This window comes from Marmota monax, unplaced genomic scaffold, assembly GCF_021218885.2.
Source record: "Marmota monax isolate L192 unplaced genomic scaffold, Marmota_monax_Labrador192_F-V1.1 WCK01_AAM20220418_F8-fsc00074, whole genome shotgun sequence".
NCBI lineage: Eukaryota > Metazoa > Chordata > Mammalia > Rodentia > Sciuridae > Marmota > Marmota monax.
The window spans coordinates 2,198,733-2,218,384 of record NW_026694232.1 but is presented as its reverse complement, the minus strand read 5'-3'; the positions used below and the strand labels follow the sequence as shown (position 1 = coordinate 2,218,384).

The following is a 19,652-nucleotide window of genomic DNA, read 5'->3' as shown; positions in this document are numbered from 1 at the left end:
ATTGGCAGTAATTTTTATAGACCACATTCAGAACACTGTTGGAGTCCTGCTGGGTTTGCTAATACATTGTCACTATTGACACCACACCATTAAAGGTATAACAAAGATGTTCCTCCAAGGCAATAAGTACCACCTGCACTCAGGGCCTTCACATTGTTGAATAAAAGGATCCAAACAATCAATTTAACCTCAAATGTGTTTCCACTTGTAAAACATTGAGTCATTAACCTTAACAATGTCAGTGTGCTCTTACAACAAAACTCAACTAAATGAGTGTCCAGGGGAATATTTAAGAGCCCAATTCGTGTGGAGTAATGTAGTAAAAGCATTACCAAAGCCTGTTAGATGGAGTAATACTGAGTGCCCAAGAAGGATTAAGTAACTTGAAGCAGTGAGATGGAAAGGTAAACACATGGAAAGGTCTCCAATAGTAAAAGTATCATGCATGTTTATCGATTACCCATTGGCTCTTGAAGTTGTGGTTAAACATTTGAAAGCCAGTGAAATAACTGGAGAAACTTCTGTTCATTGATTTGCAATATTTATCCCAGATCAGTCACTTAATAAGACTATCCTTGTCTCTCCATCTACAAAATTGTGACAATAATCCCTACTTTAATAACATAACTCAGATAAATATAGGAGATAAGGGAAAAAGGCCTTCAAATATATAGAAAACTAAACAGACCAAGGTATTGTTATTATCATCACTAAGAAGGAATTGCCTGAGCCACTTTTTACATTTTAACATAGTGCTTCCATTTTAGGCTTTTAGGAATCAATTTGTATTTAATTTTATTTATCATCATCATTGTTATTACTATTTTTATTTTGTGGTACGGAGATTCAATCCAGTTGTGCTAGCATGGAGCTACAACCACAGTCTTTTTTATTTTCACTAAGTTGCTCAGGCTGGCCTCAAACTTGCAATCCTCCTGCCTAAGCCCCCTCAGTTGCTGGGTTTAGAGATGTGTACCACTGCCCCTGGCTTCACATAGCGCTTTTAAAAATAGCTTAGGAAATTTGTTTGGATTCCACAAAGACAAAACACTTCATGGTCACAATCAATGTGATGTTTTGTAATAGACAGCAGTGTTCTTATTTTACTGTATGCCATTTTATATCTATAGGACCCTATATATTTTGCCTTTAGGATCACATAGAAAAGATAGATAAATACCTGTTTTGTGAGATTTAGTGATTTGTAAAATATTTAGTGGCAAGAACAAGTACCAAGACTTGATGGTTGTCTGCAGGTTTTAGCTGTTTTGCTATGCTCCTCATTATTAGAAATAATAGCTAGAAGATAGATAACACAACACATACATGTATCTACACATATACATAATTACTAATGTATACATGTACAGAGAAAACAAAGGTAGGTCTCATGTTCTTTAAGACCGGCTCTTCAAAAAAGATCTCAAAAAGAATTTTTACTTAAGAAAATCATAGCTCAAGTTTACTGAGTCTTTTATACCAGGAATCACCAAAGCTCTCACTCTATATAAATAAAGGAAAAGATACAAATGGAATCCTGTGATTATCATCTGGGGTAAATTTTGTTCTCCAACTGGGTATTTAGACATATCTGGAGACCATTCTAATTGTCTCAATTTGGGAAGCAGTGTCACCATATGGACATATAGTAGGTAGGGGCCAGGGATGGTATTAACATCCTTCAAAACAAAGACAACCCCTTATAATATTGAATTATCTAAATCAACTAAGACCAACAACTGTGAATGTTGAGAAACCTTGGTATAATGCCCAAGCAGGTCTCATACTAACTCTTTCTTTATAGATGAAATTATAAATTAAAGAAATTAAAATAATTTACAAAAGGTTGTAAGACAGAAAGAAGCCAGGCAGGATTCAAATCCAGAATGTCTGGACCAAAAGCTATAATGTCATTCACAAATTCACTTTTATTAGATCATAATGGCACCCCTTGCTCTAAGAACAATAAAGCATATTATTATAATAGTGATTATTGGGACTGAATATACAGAACTGTTAAATGTCAACTTTTATGTCCATAGTAGGGATTTTTCCTTCACCAATTAATGGAATTGAAGTCCTAAGCAGAGGGGAAATGGCTGAATCATTGATATGTAAACATTTATTCAAATTTCCAGTTATGTTGTACCTTTGCATTCATAGAGATTGGAAACTTGCTTTGAAAAGTGCTAATGAAAGTTGAAAGTTACCTTCAAGAAGTTATGCATATTTCAGAAGAAATAAAAGTCATTACGCATTCTCTCTAAAGAAGATACAATCTCAAACTGTCAAAACCCTAAACTCTTCTACATATATTACATATAAATGCCATCTTTTAAAAAGCTCTTTCCATTTTTTTCTTCTAAATTAGCTTAGTGGGCCATGGTATTACGGTATCTTGGTCTGGCCTGTGAATAATGTGACAGGTAATTTCTCTACTTCTTGCCTGTAGTTAAGTTTGACTGAAGATATGGAAAACAACTTTTATGACTTAGGTGGTAAAAATAAATGTTCTGTAAGCCATACAGAGCTAGGTTGTGGACAGCTAGCATAAAATATTGCATACTGAATTTATATCTGCCAATAAATAATTTTTAAAAACTAGGAAGATTTTATACTGATGTATACTAAAATATTTTCTCAAAACAAATTATAATGTTAGTAATAATCTCAACATACCTGTCATGTTATTGGAGAGCACATTTCTGAACATTGAAAAAATGCTCTATTTGGATATGCTTAAAAGATGAAGAGCAAATAAATAACATTCAAAATCAGGGGACACTAATTTTAAGGATTAAATTATTCATATGGTAAAGAGAATGTCAACATTTAAAGAATGTCATCGTGATAATAGCTTATTGCTATTTCTACAATGGATAAGGACATGCCTTCCATGAGAACCCATGGTTGCAAATAACATGAAAATTCTCTCTAAGACAGTATAATTTAGCTCTGTTTAGTTTATAATGATCATGATTAAATCTAAACTATTATAAGCAAACCACCATCTGGAACCATAGCAAATCAAGATTCTATTTTCTATGATGACCAATCATAGGAAGCTTATGCAGACTTCTACTTTGCAATATTGTGCAGTAATGTGATTAGATAATCATGCAGACCAATGAACCTAGCTAACTGGAACATAAACAAATGTACAATGTGTCACTTGCAAATACTTTAGTCTTTTATCAGGATCTCCTGACCAAAAATGTTAGTTAGTTTTTAAAAGATTGAAACTCAACATCGAGTGTTTTGAATCTATATTAAGGTATTGATAAGGTGTATGGAGGGAATGGCAAAGTTAGAAAATTTTATATGTAGTTTACAGGATCAGATGAATACTTTTGTGGATTAAAAAAAAAAGATACATTGTCAAGAAAAAAACCTACAAACAAGTTTCCTAAAGGAACAATCCTCAGTCCACATTTTTACATCAATGTGATATTTTATTTATATGGGTTGCATGAGGTCCTCCTCCCTAATGATGTTGAAGCCCCAATCCCATTACCTATGAATGTGACCTTATTGGAAAATAGTATCTTTTCAGATGATCAAGATGAGGCTTTGTTGTAGAACTTTTCTCTAATATGACTAAGATTTTATACAAAGGGGAAATCTGAACACCTAGACAGAGACAAAGGAGAACACCATGTGAAGACTGGAATTATCACAATCCATGAAATGCCAAGATTGCTGACAAATCATCAACAGCTAATAAAGAGGCATAGAACAAGTTGTCCTAACACAGTCTTCAGAAGAAACCAACTCTGCCTACCTGGATCTGGGACTTGCAGATTCCAGAAGTGTGAGATAATAAAACTCTGTCACCAAGTTTGTGGTACTTGGTTATGAAAGCTTCATATCTATATCAATATATTGTGGCATGCCCAAGGCACTAAACACATTATGAAAGATGGTCAGGAGAAACCCTGTAGCTTCAATTAGCATCTTTACAATTAGGAAGAAAATAAGAGTACAAACAACTTCATGGCATTACTCTCATAGCTAACTTGAGAATGATGAAGCAGTACATGTGTTTAAAGGAAAGGTTATGCTGTTCATGGTCCCAAAAGAGATGTTCACTACAAATGAGAAGCTTGTTAAGCCAAAAAAGGAGGCGATAGTGACATAATCAAGGCAGCTGATTAGGAGGTAAGTCTTCAAGGAGTTTATGAGACGAAATGGTGAGGAAAAGGTGACAAAAATCTAGATATGAAGGAATAGTGAATGGCCTGAATGAGGTAGCAAGTATTAAAAATTAAGTGACAGTCATAAACCAGAGTTTAAGGGGGAAGATTGAACTTAGAAACTAAATGAACCTCCTAAAAGTAGTAGTTAGGGTTAGGGTTAGGGTTAGGGTTAGGGTTGGAGTGTGAAGAAGAAAATTAAAAACAAAAATAAAATCAACATTTTTAGGAATTAAAACTTGAGTGGATGGGTTTAGAACTATGTTTTGGGTAGGTGGTATTACTAGAAGTCTGGGTTCTGAATTAAAAGGATGTTATTATATAGACAAACTTTTATAATTGTACTCTATTTGGAACCAAACCATGGACGATTCCAGGATCCGACCCTGACTATTACAATGGAAGAAAAGCCTTTGGGACATTGTCATTTCATGCTCCATCGAGGCACAGTGGTTTGTAGGATGGTAAGATCTACTCTCTGCTGAAATTCCTCTCTTACTATTATTTAACAGCTAAAGTGTCAGATCTTGTTTTTCCCCCAGATCATCCTTGAGATTTACTTTTTCTAAAGTATGTGTATCTGTACTGCATAAAATATGTTAGAATCTATGGCAAATTTCAGAAATCTCTTATAGTAGGCCCTCAAATTAAAATCTGTGCTATATCATTTCTATTTCTCTCTCTCTCTCTCTCTCTCTCTCTATATATATATATATATATATATATATAGATAGATAGATAGATATAGATAGATATAGATATAGATATAGATAGATATAGATCTATCTATCTATCTATCTATCTATATATATATATATATTTCTGAAAATTGAATATTAGGAAAATAAAAATAATTAAATTTTTAAATGAATCACTGTTTGATTTGTTTGGCTCAGATACCCATATTACCAACAGAAATCACTTGGCACAGAGCCTTGGCTTCCTGTTATTGCCATTTATTTGTTTATTCTCATGCTTGAATGCTCTAAAGAATATATAAATACCTTGAGCCCTGTGGATTATATCTGGTTTTAACACATAACATAGTGTTCTGCACAGAGTTGGTGCTCAATTAAATTTAATTGATGATGATTATTAATATTTCTAAGAAAGAGAAAGACTAAATTTCTTTCCTTTTGCTATAATACATGTGTCCCTTTCCCTTTTTCACCTATTGGAATATTTTTCGCAAACATAAAGTGGTCTAACAAACGCTTTTGAGAAATCTCCAAGTCTGTGTGTCTTTTTAACATCTGAGTTGAATCTTGTGTTTAAAATAAGTTAAATTCCATTTTTCATTTTGAGAAAAATGCTTTATGTTTAATGTGAAAACACAGGTAGAATCCAATAATAAAACAGATAAAATAGAGATGTCATCAATGGAATTTAGATTTCAGGAATCTCTATCTTCTACCTCCAAAGTAGCCCATCCACCCACCCTATCCAAGTTGAAGTGTCATTTTTTTCCTGTGGAACCTCCTAAAAAATGATATCAGAGAATTATAGAGTGCAATATGGTATGAGTCTATTTTTCTGTTGCCTTACAGGTTAATCATAGTGTGGTAACAGCACAAGCTATTTTGAAAAGGTGGCATGCCCAGTAGACAGAGACATTAATCATACCCTGGGTCTCTTAACAACCTGCACCCCCCATCCCTAAGCACACACATATACCTTTGTTCAGCAATAAAAGAAAATACCTATACTTTTAAAATTATGTCCTTAAAATCATTAAACCCTGATTTATGTACACTTTGAGCTCTGATTCTTTCATCAAGCCCTCTCTCCCACCTTCTTAGACACTGCTATGACCTTGTTGAAGGAGTTCTCTGTACTATTTCCTTGCAGTAGTTTGAAACAATATAATGGGACTTTCATAAGGCAATCTTTGACACCTGTCAAGCTGGTTGTCACACATTTTCTATTTTTCAGTTTCAACACTTCAAATGCTTCAAAGCTTGAAGTTCAGACTTTAAAATATGCGTATGCAGAAAGATCCATACTTTGGTAAACTTAACATAGACTCCTTTATGAATGCAATCTTGGTCTCAATTATTAAATTAATTACAAATTTGTAACTTCTTATGGTAGGCCCTCAAAATTAAAATCTGTGCTATATCATTTCTATTTCTATATCTGGAAGAATACTTAATATCTAAACATAGGCTAACATTCATTACCAAATACAGACTTAAAATTAAATATTCCTTACAAAATATTTCAAAATGTCAGCAAATTAATGTTTTATAAGTTAATGTAAGAGAAAATCAATTGAAACAACAGGTTTTTTAATGCACACTGACAGCAACAGTAACTTTAAAGAACTCTCTGATCTTCACTGTAAAGGTTCTAAAACGTACCTCTATCAGGAAATTATTTTTTTCTATACATCAAGGGGCTTAAAATATTTATTCTTTCACCCAAACCTTATACCTAGGAATTTATTCCACAACTGGGCACAAGAATAAAAATTGAGTCTAAAATGTTCAGTAAAAGAGTGTTTGTAATAAAATGCAAGCAAACTTTACAATACAGTAGGTGAATAGTCACATAAATTATGATAAAATCATATAATGGACTATTTTGTTTTAAAATAACATGGAAAATATATTAACATTATTTAGAATAAATAAACAGGAATGCCATGCATAAAACATGATCAAAATTTGATTAAAGAAAGAAAAAGAGAAACAAAAAAAAGGATTGTGTAAGCCCATAGTAACTATAACCCAAATATTAATAATAGCTTAGAACACTTGGACCCAGGACTTATTCCTAGGAATTTATTCTAGAACTAGGCACAAGAATGAAAATTGAGTCTAAAATGTTCAGTAAAAGATTACAATAAAAATGCAAGCTAGCATTCATTTAATATAATTTGACCAATGCAAAATTACTAATAACTATGTTTCAAGCAAAGAGTACAACTACTTAGTTTCTGGCATAATATTTTATTTATATTATGCTACATAATATAATAAGCTTTTCTTTGTAAGGTTTAACTATTGCTACCAATACATTATAAGAAACCTGAATTATTTTAGCTGAATTCTTAGCCAATATTCCCTAATTCCTTTCCACTATTTTAGTTAGAATTTATGTCTGTTTTCCATTAAGATTTTAACATGTAAATTTTAGGATTCTCTGTTGAAAATATCTGAAGATAAGTCTTTTCTCAAAAATTTTGGTATGCATAAGCACAATTTGTGGTTATAACATATACCTGTATCATAAACTTTTCTCAGTAGTACATGCCATAATCTCTGAAATTGAGTTTACAACAAGAGGTAGTTGCATATGTGTGTAATCCCAGCGGTTGGGAGACTGAAGCAGAAGAATCAGGAGTTCAAAGTCAGACTCTGAGCCAGGCCCAAAGCAATTTATTGGAACTCTGTCTCAAAATAAAAAATAAAAATGGCTGGGGATGTGGCTCATTGTTTGAGTGCCCCTGGGTTCAATGTCTACTATATAGAAAAAATAAATAAAAACAGAGTTTATAGCAATGAGTTTGCACTTGAAGATTGCCCAGAATTTGTTCACAGTTCAATTATGCATTCTTTGGTTAGAAAGTCTCCTAAAATCAGTTCTTGCTAATAACACACTTCCTAAATACTGTGCCTACTAGTCTTCATTTTTTTTTTTTATTTATTTTTATTCCATTCTAAGGCTGATAATTTGGAACACATTTTCAAATATGTCCTGGATATTATTTGTTGTACTAAGTACCCCATAACTTCAAGGTCACTAAGCCATACCTTTTAAAACCCAGGTTAGAACCACACCCAACTGAGATTACAGTGACCCTGTGATAATTGATTCAGGTGTCTAGATTTTTTAACAACAAATCTTAGGTAACAGACTCAGAATATTTGAGCAGAATTACTTAAGACTATGTAATTTTCCTACCAGGACATTCTGTCATTAGGCATACCTAAAGTTTAGAGTACAGGCATTTCTTATTTCTAAAGTCTTTGATTCTAAATCAACAGATGTGTTCACTCTAAGTCTGTGACCTTCCTTCCAGATATCAAGTTGTAGTTACCCTGAGCTCTGAAGTTCCAAAGTTCCCAGGCTGAGCAGCCCTCTTTTCCAGGTTCATACTCTTGGGGGAAGACTATTGCTCTGGGTGTAACACAAAGCTCAAGGAGAAGGTGAGAAGCAGCTATTTGTGGGGGTTATGGACTGTGTACCAAAGGGCAAACTGAGGTGTCCACACATACTATATGAAACCCCTCATAGTATGTGACAGAGGGAAGGGCAGGAAGAAGAAAAAAAAAAAAGAGGCTCAAGAGTCTCTTTCTTATTTTATTTATTTATTTTTGTCACATATTAGCATGGAATTCTCAGGGGTATGAGAACATAAAATCCTAGCCCAACCTTCCCACTCATATTAAATAGTAATTTTTCAAATTAGGAGGAAAGAAAATATTATATTTTACAGTTTTTAGTTTCATTTATAAAATTTAAACATTTAGTATTTAGCCATGTTTTGTGTCGGTAGGCCTCCATTTGTACTGTTGCTTCAATATCCTCCAAAGGCAGAAGGCCAAGCTGTGGGTTTACCTGTGAGTAAATTAACACATGTCAGTGAATATACACTGAGTTTCAGGGTAAACTGAAGAATTGAAAATGGAGATGTTGGGCATGGCTAAGGAAATCTAAGGGCTCTGGTGGCTGAGACAGGAGGATTGCAAATTCAAAGCCAGCCTCCGCAATTTAGCAAAGTGTAATGGTTAATTTGAATTGTCACTTGATTGAATTAAGAGATGCCCTGTGATTAAGAGACTTACTGGTGTATCATTGAGTGTGTGTCTAGGAATGATTGGAATGTGGGAGAGCCAACTGAAATGGAGACCCTCCCAGGGTGTGGGCAACACCAGCCTATATGATGATGGTTTAGATGGAATAAAAATTGGAAGAACAAGGAAGCACCAGCAGGTGCAGGCTTCATTCTTCTTGAACAGATTCTTGATTGCTGCTGCGACCCCCTCTGAGGATATAGATCTTCTGAGAATATGGGACTCTGGCTTCTTCACTGTTTCAAAGCAGACTCTGCCAGTGATTTCCCAGAAGCCTTTGGTCTTGAATTAGAGTAACACTGTTGATCTCTCTTGTTCTGGGGCTTCAGCCTCTTGGGCTGGTTCTTCTAGTTCTCCAGCATGCAGACTGCCAGTGTGGACTATCCAGCTTTTGGTCGTGTAAGACAACCTAATAAATTTCCTTTTTATAATTATACTTCCTGATGATTCTGTTCCTCTAGAGAACCCTAATACACAAGGACATAAGCAAATTGGGGAGATCTTGTTTCAAAATTCTAAAAAAGGCCAGGGATGTGGCTCAGTAGTTAAGTTCCCCTTATCCAATCACTGATAGAAAAGTAAAAACAAAACAAAACCAAAAACTGAAAGTAGAGAAAATGGGGGAGGAGGATGCATAAAATAATGCAGAAAAAGCTGATAAAGAAGTAAAGTACATGCAGAGCAAGATCACATGTGCAGAAAAGGTGCAATCAGTCAAAGAGGAGACAGAGAGAGAGAGAAAAGGTGTGAAAAGATACAAGAAAACAAATAAAACTTATAGGAGTTTAGAAGAGACTGAGTTTGGAGAACTAAATCTGCAGTAAATTCTTTTTAACTGATTCTACCAATGTAATAAATCTCTTTGACGTTGTATCTATTTTATCAGAAATAATAGATTAAAATAGTGATTAATGCTATAAAAGTTAATGAATCAGTAAGTTTTTTCAATCAGCCAATTGAAGGGATCTGTGCCAGGCACATCTGCAACCAAGGAAGCTTCTGATCTCACTTTGGCCACTTGGATGTTTAAAATCTGAAATTGGTGAGTCTTTCAGTCAGTGATAGTTGATGTGCTTCATACAGGACTTAGGAAATGTGGCCATAAAGAGATGCAAGTGCCTAGTATTAACAATACAGATTTCCTTTTAATTCAGATTCTTTATATAGTTTTCCCTTGTCATACACAGGAAATTATTTCCAGGATCTCCATGGACAACAAAATCTTTGGATGCTCTACTCCCTTGTATAAAATGATGTGACATTAGTATATAACCTACACACATCCTCTGGTATACATTAAATCATCTCTAGTGTACATATAATACTTGGTAAAATACAAATGCTATGTAAATGCTTGTTCTACAATATTGTGTAAGGAATAATGACAAAAACATCTATATATGTTCAACAAAGATCATTTTTTAAACACATTGATCCCTTGCTGGTTAGATACTCATGCAGAACCTGAGGTCACTGAGGATCAACTATATGCATTAACTGTCATAAATTAGAAATTATCTCAAATATGCAGCACATGTGAAATTTCCCACTCTGATAAGAATGGTCAATGAAAATTTAAAAATACAGTACTTATTTAAAGAAGAACTGAAGATGACCTTGTACATAACGATATGTTTTTTTCCTCACTATTTTTGCCCAATTCCCATTACTATATAAACACCACGCTATTTGGACTTAAAATGGTTTTCACTGATAAGAGAAAACTGGGTCAGTATAATTTCAAGGCTAAAGCTTGTGACAAGAGACCACAGAAATAAAACTATTAATGCTTTGTCCTCATTCAGCAGAATTCTTTCTATTCATTTAAAATCACGGGGACAGAAGCATCATGAGAGGAGACCAATGACAACTCCATACCTCAAGATTTGTACCAAAGCCAGATCCCTCAAGAGGAAGCAGCAGTGACCTTCATAAGCCAAGTGGCCCTGGCTTCGATCTATTTTTTGTTTTTTGACATGAGACTTCAGAAATGTCGTGTCTTTCTTTGTATTTTGTACAGAGACATGTGATTATCTTTAAAAATACAAAATTATAAGCTTCTGTGTCTATAAGCTGTAAAATAGGCATAGAGGAGCTGCAATTCCAAATGCAAATAAAATAAGAGGGCAAAGTTGTGAAGTGTAGGGAATGGCAAGGCAATTCCTCCATGGTCCTAGTCACTATCCACAGCTGCCCAGCTCCAGATCTGCCATTTCCTCTGGAGTTATTATTAGAGCATATGGGTACCAAAACTGCTCTTAACATTTTAATTACACATTTTAAAAATCATCTAAATTAGTTCCCCAAGTGCTTTTAGATCTAAGAATATTCTACTCAAAGAAGTGTGGATTACCATTGAAATTAGAAGACATGAACTTGTCCATCTCCTCATCTTATAAAATTAACTCCAAAATGAAATTAGGAAATACGGATGGAATAAATGCAACATATTAAAGCTGTTAGCTTTTACACTGTATGGACAATTACCGAGGAAGGAAGAGATATGCAAAACCATAATCACATCTTTATTTCTTAAATGTAGGAAACTAAATACGCAAGTTTAGAATATCTTGATTTTAGCAAGAATTTTTTTTTCTATAATGTATTTAGCCCATTCACTTACATTTATTTGAAATGCAAACTTTGGGAAGATCCAAATCAAACTTATAGACTTTATTTCATGAAGAATGAATAAATTACTATAAGGAAACATTAATATCAATCCTTGCCATTATGTATGAATTACAGCCTCAGTTGACCCATTTACAGTTATTTCTTTCCTTGGAACATGGTGGAAGTTGAAACATTTAGTACCTTTGTACATAAAACAAGGAAAAATAGAATTAAAAAATAATAGAATTATGCTGCTTTATGGATGCAGAGAGAGAGATGGAAAACATTTTATTACCACTTTATTTTACCTAGAAAACTTTGAGAATCAGCAGAATAGGAGAAATAGACCAGAAATCTGGTGATAGAATGCTGAGTCTGAAATTTGTTTTTGCCGCATAATAAATAAGTGATCTTGGCCAAGTCAATCTGCCTTATGCCTCAGTTTCCTCATCGTGGTAATACCAGCACTGTCCTCATATATGCTAGATCTAAGCACAAGAATTAAATCAAGAGTTATTATGTTAAAGGATTTAAAATACAACAATGCCATCATACGTTATGAGTATTTGTAAAATATGATTTTCCTTGATACTACATCTGTCACTTCCCTGCACATTAGAAATTATCTTACCCAATATGATATGTTCATTATTCATTTGTACATTATTTGTTTTGAAGCTGGTTCAAATGATCAATAAAACAGAAACCAAACATGTAAAATATATTTTCATTAAAAACCTGTGAGTGCATATTAATTGGCCAATATTTTGATATGAAACTAATGCCCTTTCTCTGAACACTATCTTATTAAATAAAATTTCACTATTTCTTTCCTGCCTTATTATGTATTATGTACCTATCAAGTTGCCTTTTATTTAAAGTGAAACTTTTAATTGTGAAGTAAATTGAGTAGAGAATGCATCTAGGCTGCTACTAATTTCCCCAGATTTTTGAGAGTTGTCTGCTATTCTCTGCATCAATTTAGCAGCTCACTTTTTAGAGTGCTATCAATATAGGTTTCTTTGAAGTAATTTTTCTCATATTCACATTTCTCAAGTTTATGTAACAATTACATTACCTAGTAATGTATAAGAAAATAGAAGGGAATATATAGATCTAAGAATATCACTAACTCCCAGCGAGCATACCACTTAATCTAAGAAAACATAAGTGTTCAAATATTTAGAAAGCATACTTCCATAAAGTATGAGTATGCTTTAAAGGAATAATTGTTAGTTAATCCTACAAGTTGTGCATGTAGAAGTCAGTTAATCAACTTCTGTTGTACTTAGTGTACATGATTGTTTATATATCTGAGTCCCAATCTAGTCTATGACCATGCAAAGGAATGGGCTTTCCCTCCACGCTTATGTTTCATTCATTTCTGTTTTTCTACTCTAGTGCCTGGATTGCATAAAGTGCTTAACAACTGCTGGCTAAAGAAATGAATGGGTTTGAATTAATAAATATCTGAATAAATCATTTGAGAGTTGCCTTATATCCCTGAGTATTGCCAAATTTGTAACAGTCTATCAGTAAACCCTTTTGCAAGTACCAGTAAAGCTATCAGAAACTTCATTATAAAACAAGTTCTATTGTAATGACAATGATCACAATTCGTTCCCAAAAACAGTATTAGTGTTAAAATGTAGTAATAATATATCTACATACATATATAGATATATGTGTATACATATGTATTCTGATCTGATGATGATAGTCATTCAGAATAAATGTTCTTATTTAGAATTCCAAGCAAGGATAACTGATATGGGAAATCTGTCTTTCTTGCAGTTATTTCAAAATATTAGGCAATTTGAAGTATGATCTTCTGAATTATCCATCTGAGTCTTAAGAGTTTCTCCAGTCTTTTTTTTTTTTTTTTTTTTCAATATCTGTCTCATATTTCAATTTCTTGTGTTTACTCCTCAGGCTCTTGGAAGCATACAGCAACTTTAATAGCACTCCCTCTGTGACAGACATTTCATATATTGTACAATCAAAGCTTTTCAAGTCTGCTCTATAACTGTTGATTTGTTGATTGGGGTTTAACCTTCTCTTCTAAAAAAATGCCTCTAAGAAGCAGAATTCTTTGTAGAGCCACAGTTTATGAGAGTGTTATATTTTCTACTTCATGTTGTTTGTCAGGTGGATGAGATAGCAATACCCAAAGATGTCCAGAAAAGACACATACACATTATATAGAATCACAGCTCAAATCCTTGAATAAGAGGTGAAGCCAAACACCATGTCAGATATAAAAATAAAGTAAACTAGCTTAACCAAGTCCATTTCCCCAAATCAGCATTTCTCTAAGTTCAGAGACTATCAAGTGTCCCTTCAATCAAAATTATTTTCATAATAGTGATATTGCATGCCTATTATACTCTCATTTTCACCATATAGTCACAATTATATGAGATACAAAAATCAATTAATATGGATTCAGATTCCACATTGAAATTGACCTTTAGAGAACTAACAATTGCCAATTTTCAGGGTACTATCAAAGAAAAATACCTATTATTATATGAAAAAAATATTAAATCAGATCTTCCTCAAACATTTTTACCAAATGAACATATACAAAAGACTAAATGTAGAAGCAGACATGAAAATTCAGCTGTCCATTCAAACACTGTAGTCCCAGCACTTGGGATACTGAAGCAGGGAAATTGCATGGATGCAGGAGTTGGAGGCCAACCTGAATGGCATAGCAATATCTCATCTCAAAAGAAAGATAAAGGAAAAAAAAAGAAGAAAATTCAGCCATTTTGTCGAATGCTATATTAAAGAGATTTCAAGGATGAAAAGAAAAGCTACTCTTATCATTTATTTGTTTTTATCTTGGGAAATAATTCTTCATAAAAATTATTCCTATTAGTTGGTATTAGTTTTGATTAGGATTTATAGTCACTAAACATTTGTAATAATTTTTAAGTAATTTAAATATTATTGATTTTTAAGTGAATAATAAATGTTATATGTTATTAACTGTTAGTTTCTGACATGATAAATATTTCTTTATATTATGTAGACAAAAACAATTTTGGGGAAAGAGTCTTTGGTACTCAGAAGGTAAATGGGTTTTTAGACCAAAAATGGTTGAAAACTCCTCCCTCACATGAAGCAAGTCTGAGCTTGTTAAGTATTTTTAAACAGAGTGAGGAAGCAAGCTTCAATTTGTGGTATAAAACTTGCCTGGCATGAATTGATCTTTTGATATACTAAGAAAGGCAGAACCTCTGACATGCCCTATAGAGAATAAATATACTGATCTGGAACAAAAATTATTAATAATACCATATATTGCGATACCATGTTGTAAGTAGTTTTCTTAACATCAGTTAAAAAGAAGAATAATGACCTACAGAAAACACTAAAGAACCCCTTTTCCTCCTGTTTTCAATTGGCATACTCTGGAATAGAAAAGATAAAATCTCAGTTTTATGTGGCGTTGCATAACTTGTAGCTATTAGTATGGAACACATTTTATCAGATACTACAGAATATCAGTAGTACTTATGCAGAATTAAAAATAACTGTTTCACTTCCTTAAGTCTTGAGCTTGTAACTGGCTTTTGAACTACTAGTGCCTATTAACATAACAAAGACCAGAGACTAAGTTCCAAACCAAAAATGTAATGAGTGATCTCTAATTCAAGTGAAAAATTATTCTTTTACTTAGAATAAAACATGAAGTATCAAATATCAACCAAGTTACTTTGCTCCAAAATTTATACATGTGTATTGTAGTACTGAATTTCTGCAAAATGAAATATCATTTTTATCTCATAAAATTACATAGATGTTAAAGTTCACATGCGTGTGCACACACACACATTGCAGTTGCTGCTGCTGCATATTGTTTAAAGAATCAGAATTGGCATCAATGTCATCTAGCTTTTAAAAAAATGAGTTTCAAAACACCTATTCTATTTGGATTTCTGTCCCTAGTTTATTGAATGATAATGAAACAATTATGCCATGATTCCTGCTATATCAAAGCCATTATACCCTTTTGTCTCATTATTATTTAAATGTTAAATACCCCATTATAGAGGTAAATTGGGTTTAAAATAGAATGTTTCAAGCAGAAGAGCAAAAAATATAAGGTTAAACAGAGTGAGGAAGCAAGCTTCAATTTGTGGTATAAAACTTGCCTGGCATGAATTGATCTTTTGATATACTAAGAAAGGCAGAACCTCTGACATGCCCTATAGAGAATAAATATACTGATCTGGAACAAAAATTATGTGAAACAGCTGCTAAGTGACAGAAGAAATGTGCATTGGACCACCAGCCTGTCATAAATATTGCACTCTTAATCAAAAAGCATCTGTCTTTTCATTTCCTTTTCAGCAATCTCTGCATTGTATTTAATCTGCACAGAATGCTTCTCTTAACAGGTGCAACAGTGTTTACAAATTTAAAACCGTATTTAAATGAAGCTTACAACCAGAGATGTTTCAATTAACAGGGCAATATCTTATGAGAAGGAGTCAAATTAACATCTGGCAATACATAGGTTACTTTGCATTTGTGAAATTTAGTTATTAGAAAATGAGACTATAAGTACCCCCCAAAAGGCAACAATGAGTGCCACTTTAAGTAATCTGGGGCATGTATTTGTATCCAGAGAAACCATGGGGAAAAGTTACAGCTAGGAATGTGGATAGCATAAAATATTGGGACAGATATCATATAATGTTGATTTCCATTAAAAAATAAAACTAATAATGTCCCACGTGTCCATAAAATGTGGTCTCTAAGCACCAGTTTAGCTTCTCACAGTTTTTTCCCCATTATCAGAGTTTACTTGTTGAAACTGAATATACAATAATTCCCCTATCCATAGTTTTTCTTTCATCTCATGGCTTAAATTATCTACAATCCACCACAGTCTAGAAATATTTGATCCAAAATTCCAGAAAAAAAACAAAAACGATTTATCAGTTTTTAATTGTGTGCTGTTCTCAGTAACATGATAAAATCCCATACTGTCCTGCTGCTCAATCCTGCCCGGAAAGGAAAATATCCTTTTTTCAAGAATGTCCATACTATATACATTTGTCCCCCAATAGCCATCTCAGTTACCGAGTTCACTGTCATAGTGTCTAAGTGCAAGTATTCAAGTAACCCTTATTTTACTTAATAATTGTCCCAAAATACAAGAGAAGTGATGGTGGCAATTATATTACTGTATATTATTGTGATTATTCAATTATATTATTAATCATTGTTGCTAAATTTATACCTAATTTATTCACCTATGAAGTGAATCATAGGTGTGTATGTGTAGGAAAAAACAGTATATGAAGATTTTAGTACACTATGCCATTTCAGGTATCCACTGGGATCTTGGAATTTCTTCCCCACAGATCACTGTAATAGATCTATAATTCATTTAGAATACATAATTTTAAATTTTGGTGGTAAGAGATACTACTAGGGATTGAACCTAGGGGTACTCTATCACTGAGTTACATCCCCAGTCCCTTTTTGTGTGTGTGTTTTGTTTTTTGATACAGTGTTTTGCTATATTACTAAGAATCTCACTTAGTTACTGGGGCTGACCTAGAAGTTGTGAACCATTTTCCTCAGCCTTCCAAGTCATTGGTATTACTGGTGTGTACCTCTGCACTGAGATGAATACACACAATTTTTAAAGTACAAAGAATTGTAGAAATGTTTATTATAACTTTTACTCAAAATTAGTGCATCAATAATGAGTTCCATTTTTACAGGGTCCAATCAGGTAACATAAGTGGCACAAATCTTGTAAAACATGTGGCCCTGTTGGTTGGTCATTGAATTCCCAATTTTTGATACAAACAGGTATTGAGGAAAATATTCTTTTTAACTACACTCTTGGACAAACAGCATGGCAGATTCTTTGATAAAGACAGGGCAAGCTGGTGAGAAATGCTCTGTCAGTTGATTCTTTCCATGGAGAAATGAAGCCCAAGTTTTCTAGCTATCCAATTCCCAGTGAAGACCAGGGCAAACAATATGTTGGTGTACTGAATCGTACATTGGGCTTCTAACTTGGAAAATTTAGAGCAATTGCTGAAAACAGGAATTCAGTGTTAAACAGATTTGAAGTCAGCTTCTATTTTGGTCTAGTATCTTTGTAACTCTGAATAAGCTACTTGACTTTAAATTTCACTTCATCCACCACATAAAAGGAGTTAATAATAATCACTGAGTTGCAGAGAGCACACAAACATTAAGTGAGAATGTAAGTATAAAATATTCAGCATAGCAAGTATTCAATTAAGTGGTAGACATTATTTTTTGTCTAATTTTGCTTTTCATTAGATACAGATAGAGAACTACAGACCCAGAGTTATAGGTAACTTGCTAAATGATATGCAGAGATTTGAAAATCAGAGTTCCTGATTCCCAGTCTACCAAACTATCTTGCTACATATTATACATTAAAACTATATTTTAAAATGCAAGCAAATTCATAACAGGACTCTAAATTCCTTGCCTGCTTTACTAATTGACAAAGCCTAACTATTTTTTTTGCATCATAGATAAAGCCTTTCAATACTTATAATTCCTCTTAATGGCTGTATACAAATATTTATTATAGGTTAACAAAGAAAGTAAAGGTTAATATCTGTTCTTCAGGAGTTCACACAAAATTATCTCATCATAAGCAATCATATTTTGAAAGGGACAAATCCATTAAATAATACTCCCCACTAAAGCAATATAAGCAAGGTCATTTGTTATACTGCATAGGGAATTCTATTTTAATTACTTTTTCAGAAACAATAATATAATATAAAGTGATCTTGATGATGAGAGCTAGACATTCTGGGTATAATTTGAAAAACAGATTAACTCCTTCAGACCATTAGAACTTTACTGATTCCAAATCTCCCTATTAGCAAGGCAGAACCCTGAGATGATCCTCATCAAATCCTGCCTTTTCAGCCTGAGAAGTGTGTTTTCCTTAACAATGGAAAGCTCCTCCCTTGCACTGATGTGTTTTTAATCTAACTGATGTGATTCTGCAATCTGTATTTGGGGTAAAAATGGGAGATCATAACCCACTTGAATCTAATGTATGAAATATGATATGTCAAGAGCTTTGTAATGTTTTGAACAACCAATAAAAAAACAAAAAATAAATAAATAAATAAATAATAAAATTAAAAAATAAAAAGTTTAGAAATTCTTTTAATTCAACTACTATGTTGAATCTACAATCACACAATAATTGTGATGATAGCTAAGCTTAATAGGACCTTAATGACAATTCAATGTTAACTAAACCCTTTACATCCAACATCTCATTTCATGGTTACTATATCTCTATAAAGTAGATTCCATAAAAATTCCAAAATATCTCATTTACAAAAACAATTCTAGAAGATTCTCAGTAACTTGCCTGTTAAGTCCAGAGTCAGGACATTACCAACATCTTACTAGATGAACCACTTCTAAATTATTGACCTAAAACCCAAACAAAGTGAATCAGACACATTGAAAAAAGTAATTATTCAGCTTGCTAACATGTAAGGAGCTGGATGGACTGTGATGCAGGGAATAAAAAATATTAAAAGATAGCAAGCAAAAAAATTAAAAATGGGTAAATTTCTTAATACATTGACTTCTTTTTAATGCATATATTTGTTTGCATGAAAGAAACCTGTGCCGATGTATCTCATCTTTAAAGAATGGCATATGAAAGTCCTAACTTTCAAAAAATAGAGAAATCATAATAATTACATTTTATTACCCAGGCATTCAGTTTTTCACAACAGGATTTACCCAGGGTTTGTCCCCTAACAAATTTAAATTGTTGCTCTTGATCATTAGTTATTTACAGGGAAACTCATGAAAAGTAGGATGATTGCAGAGACATAAGAATAGGTCTTGCTAACAACTGTTAGAAATAAGATTTTTGCACAACTGAAGTTGAGCCTATATAAATATAATTTAAACATTCTTTTTCAGAAATATTTGTATCTGAAAATAAAATAGACTTTATTTCCTAGTCATTGTTTGTTAATGTAATAATAACCTGAAT

General features: G+C 33.0%; 1 protein-coding gene across 9 annotated transcripts in view; it reads right to left on the bottom strand.

Annotated features, from left to right (window-relative positions):
* The window catches only part of Naaladl2 (N-acetylated alpha-linked acidic dipeptidase like 2), a 1,254,678-nt gene that overhangs the window by 190,216 nt on the left and 1,044,810 nt on the right, over nucleotides 1-19,652 (bottom strand). The window contains exon 11 of one of the 9 annotated variants that reach the window (XM_058586188.1): nucleotides 8,515-8,756. The exons of the other annotated variants lie outside the window; for them this stretch is intronic. Within the exon in view, the coding sequence (XP_058442171.1) occupies nucleotides 8,622-8,756 (135 nt within the window). The 3' untranslated portion in view covers nucleotides 8,515-8,621. Of the gene's footprint in view, nucleotides 1-8,514; nucleotides 8,757-19,652 lie in introns of those variants that run through there. 9 annotated transcript variants of the gene reach the window in all.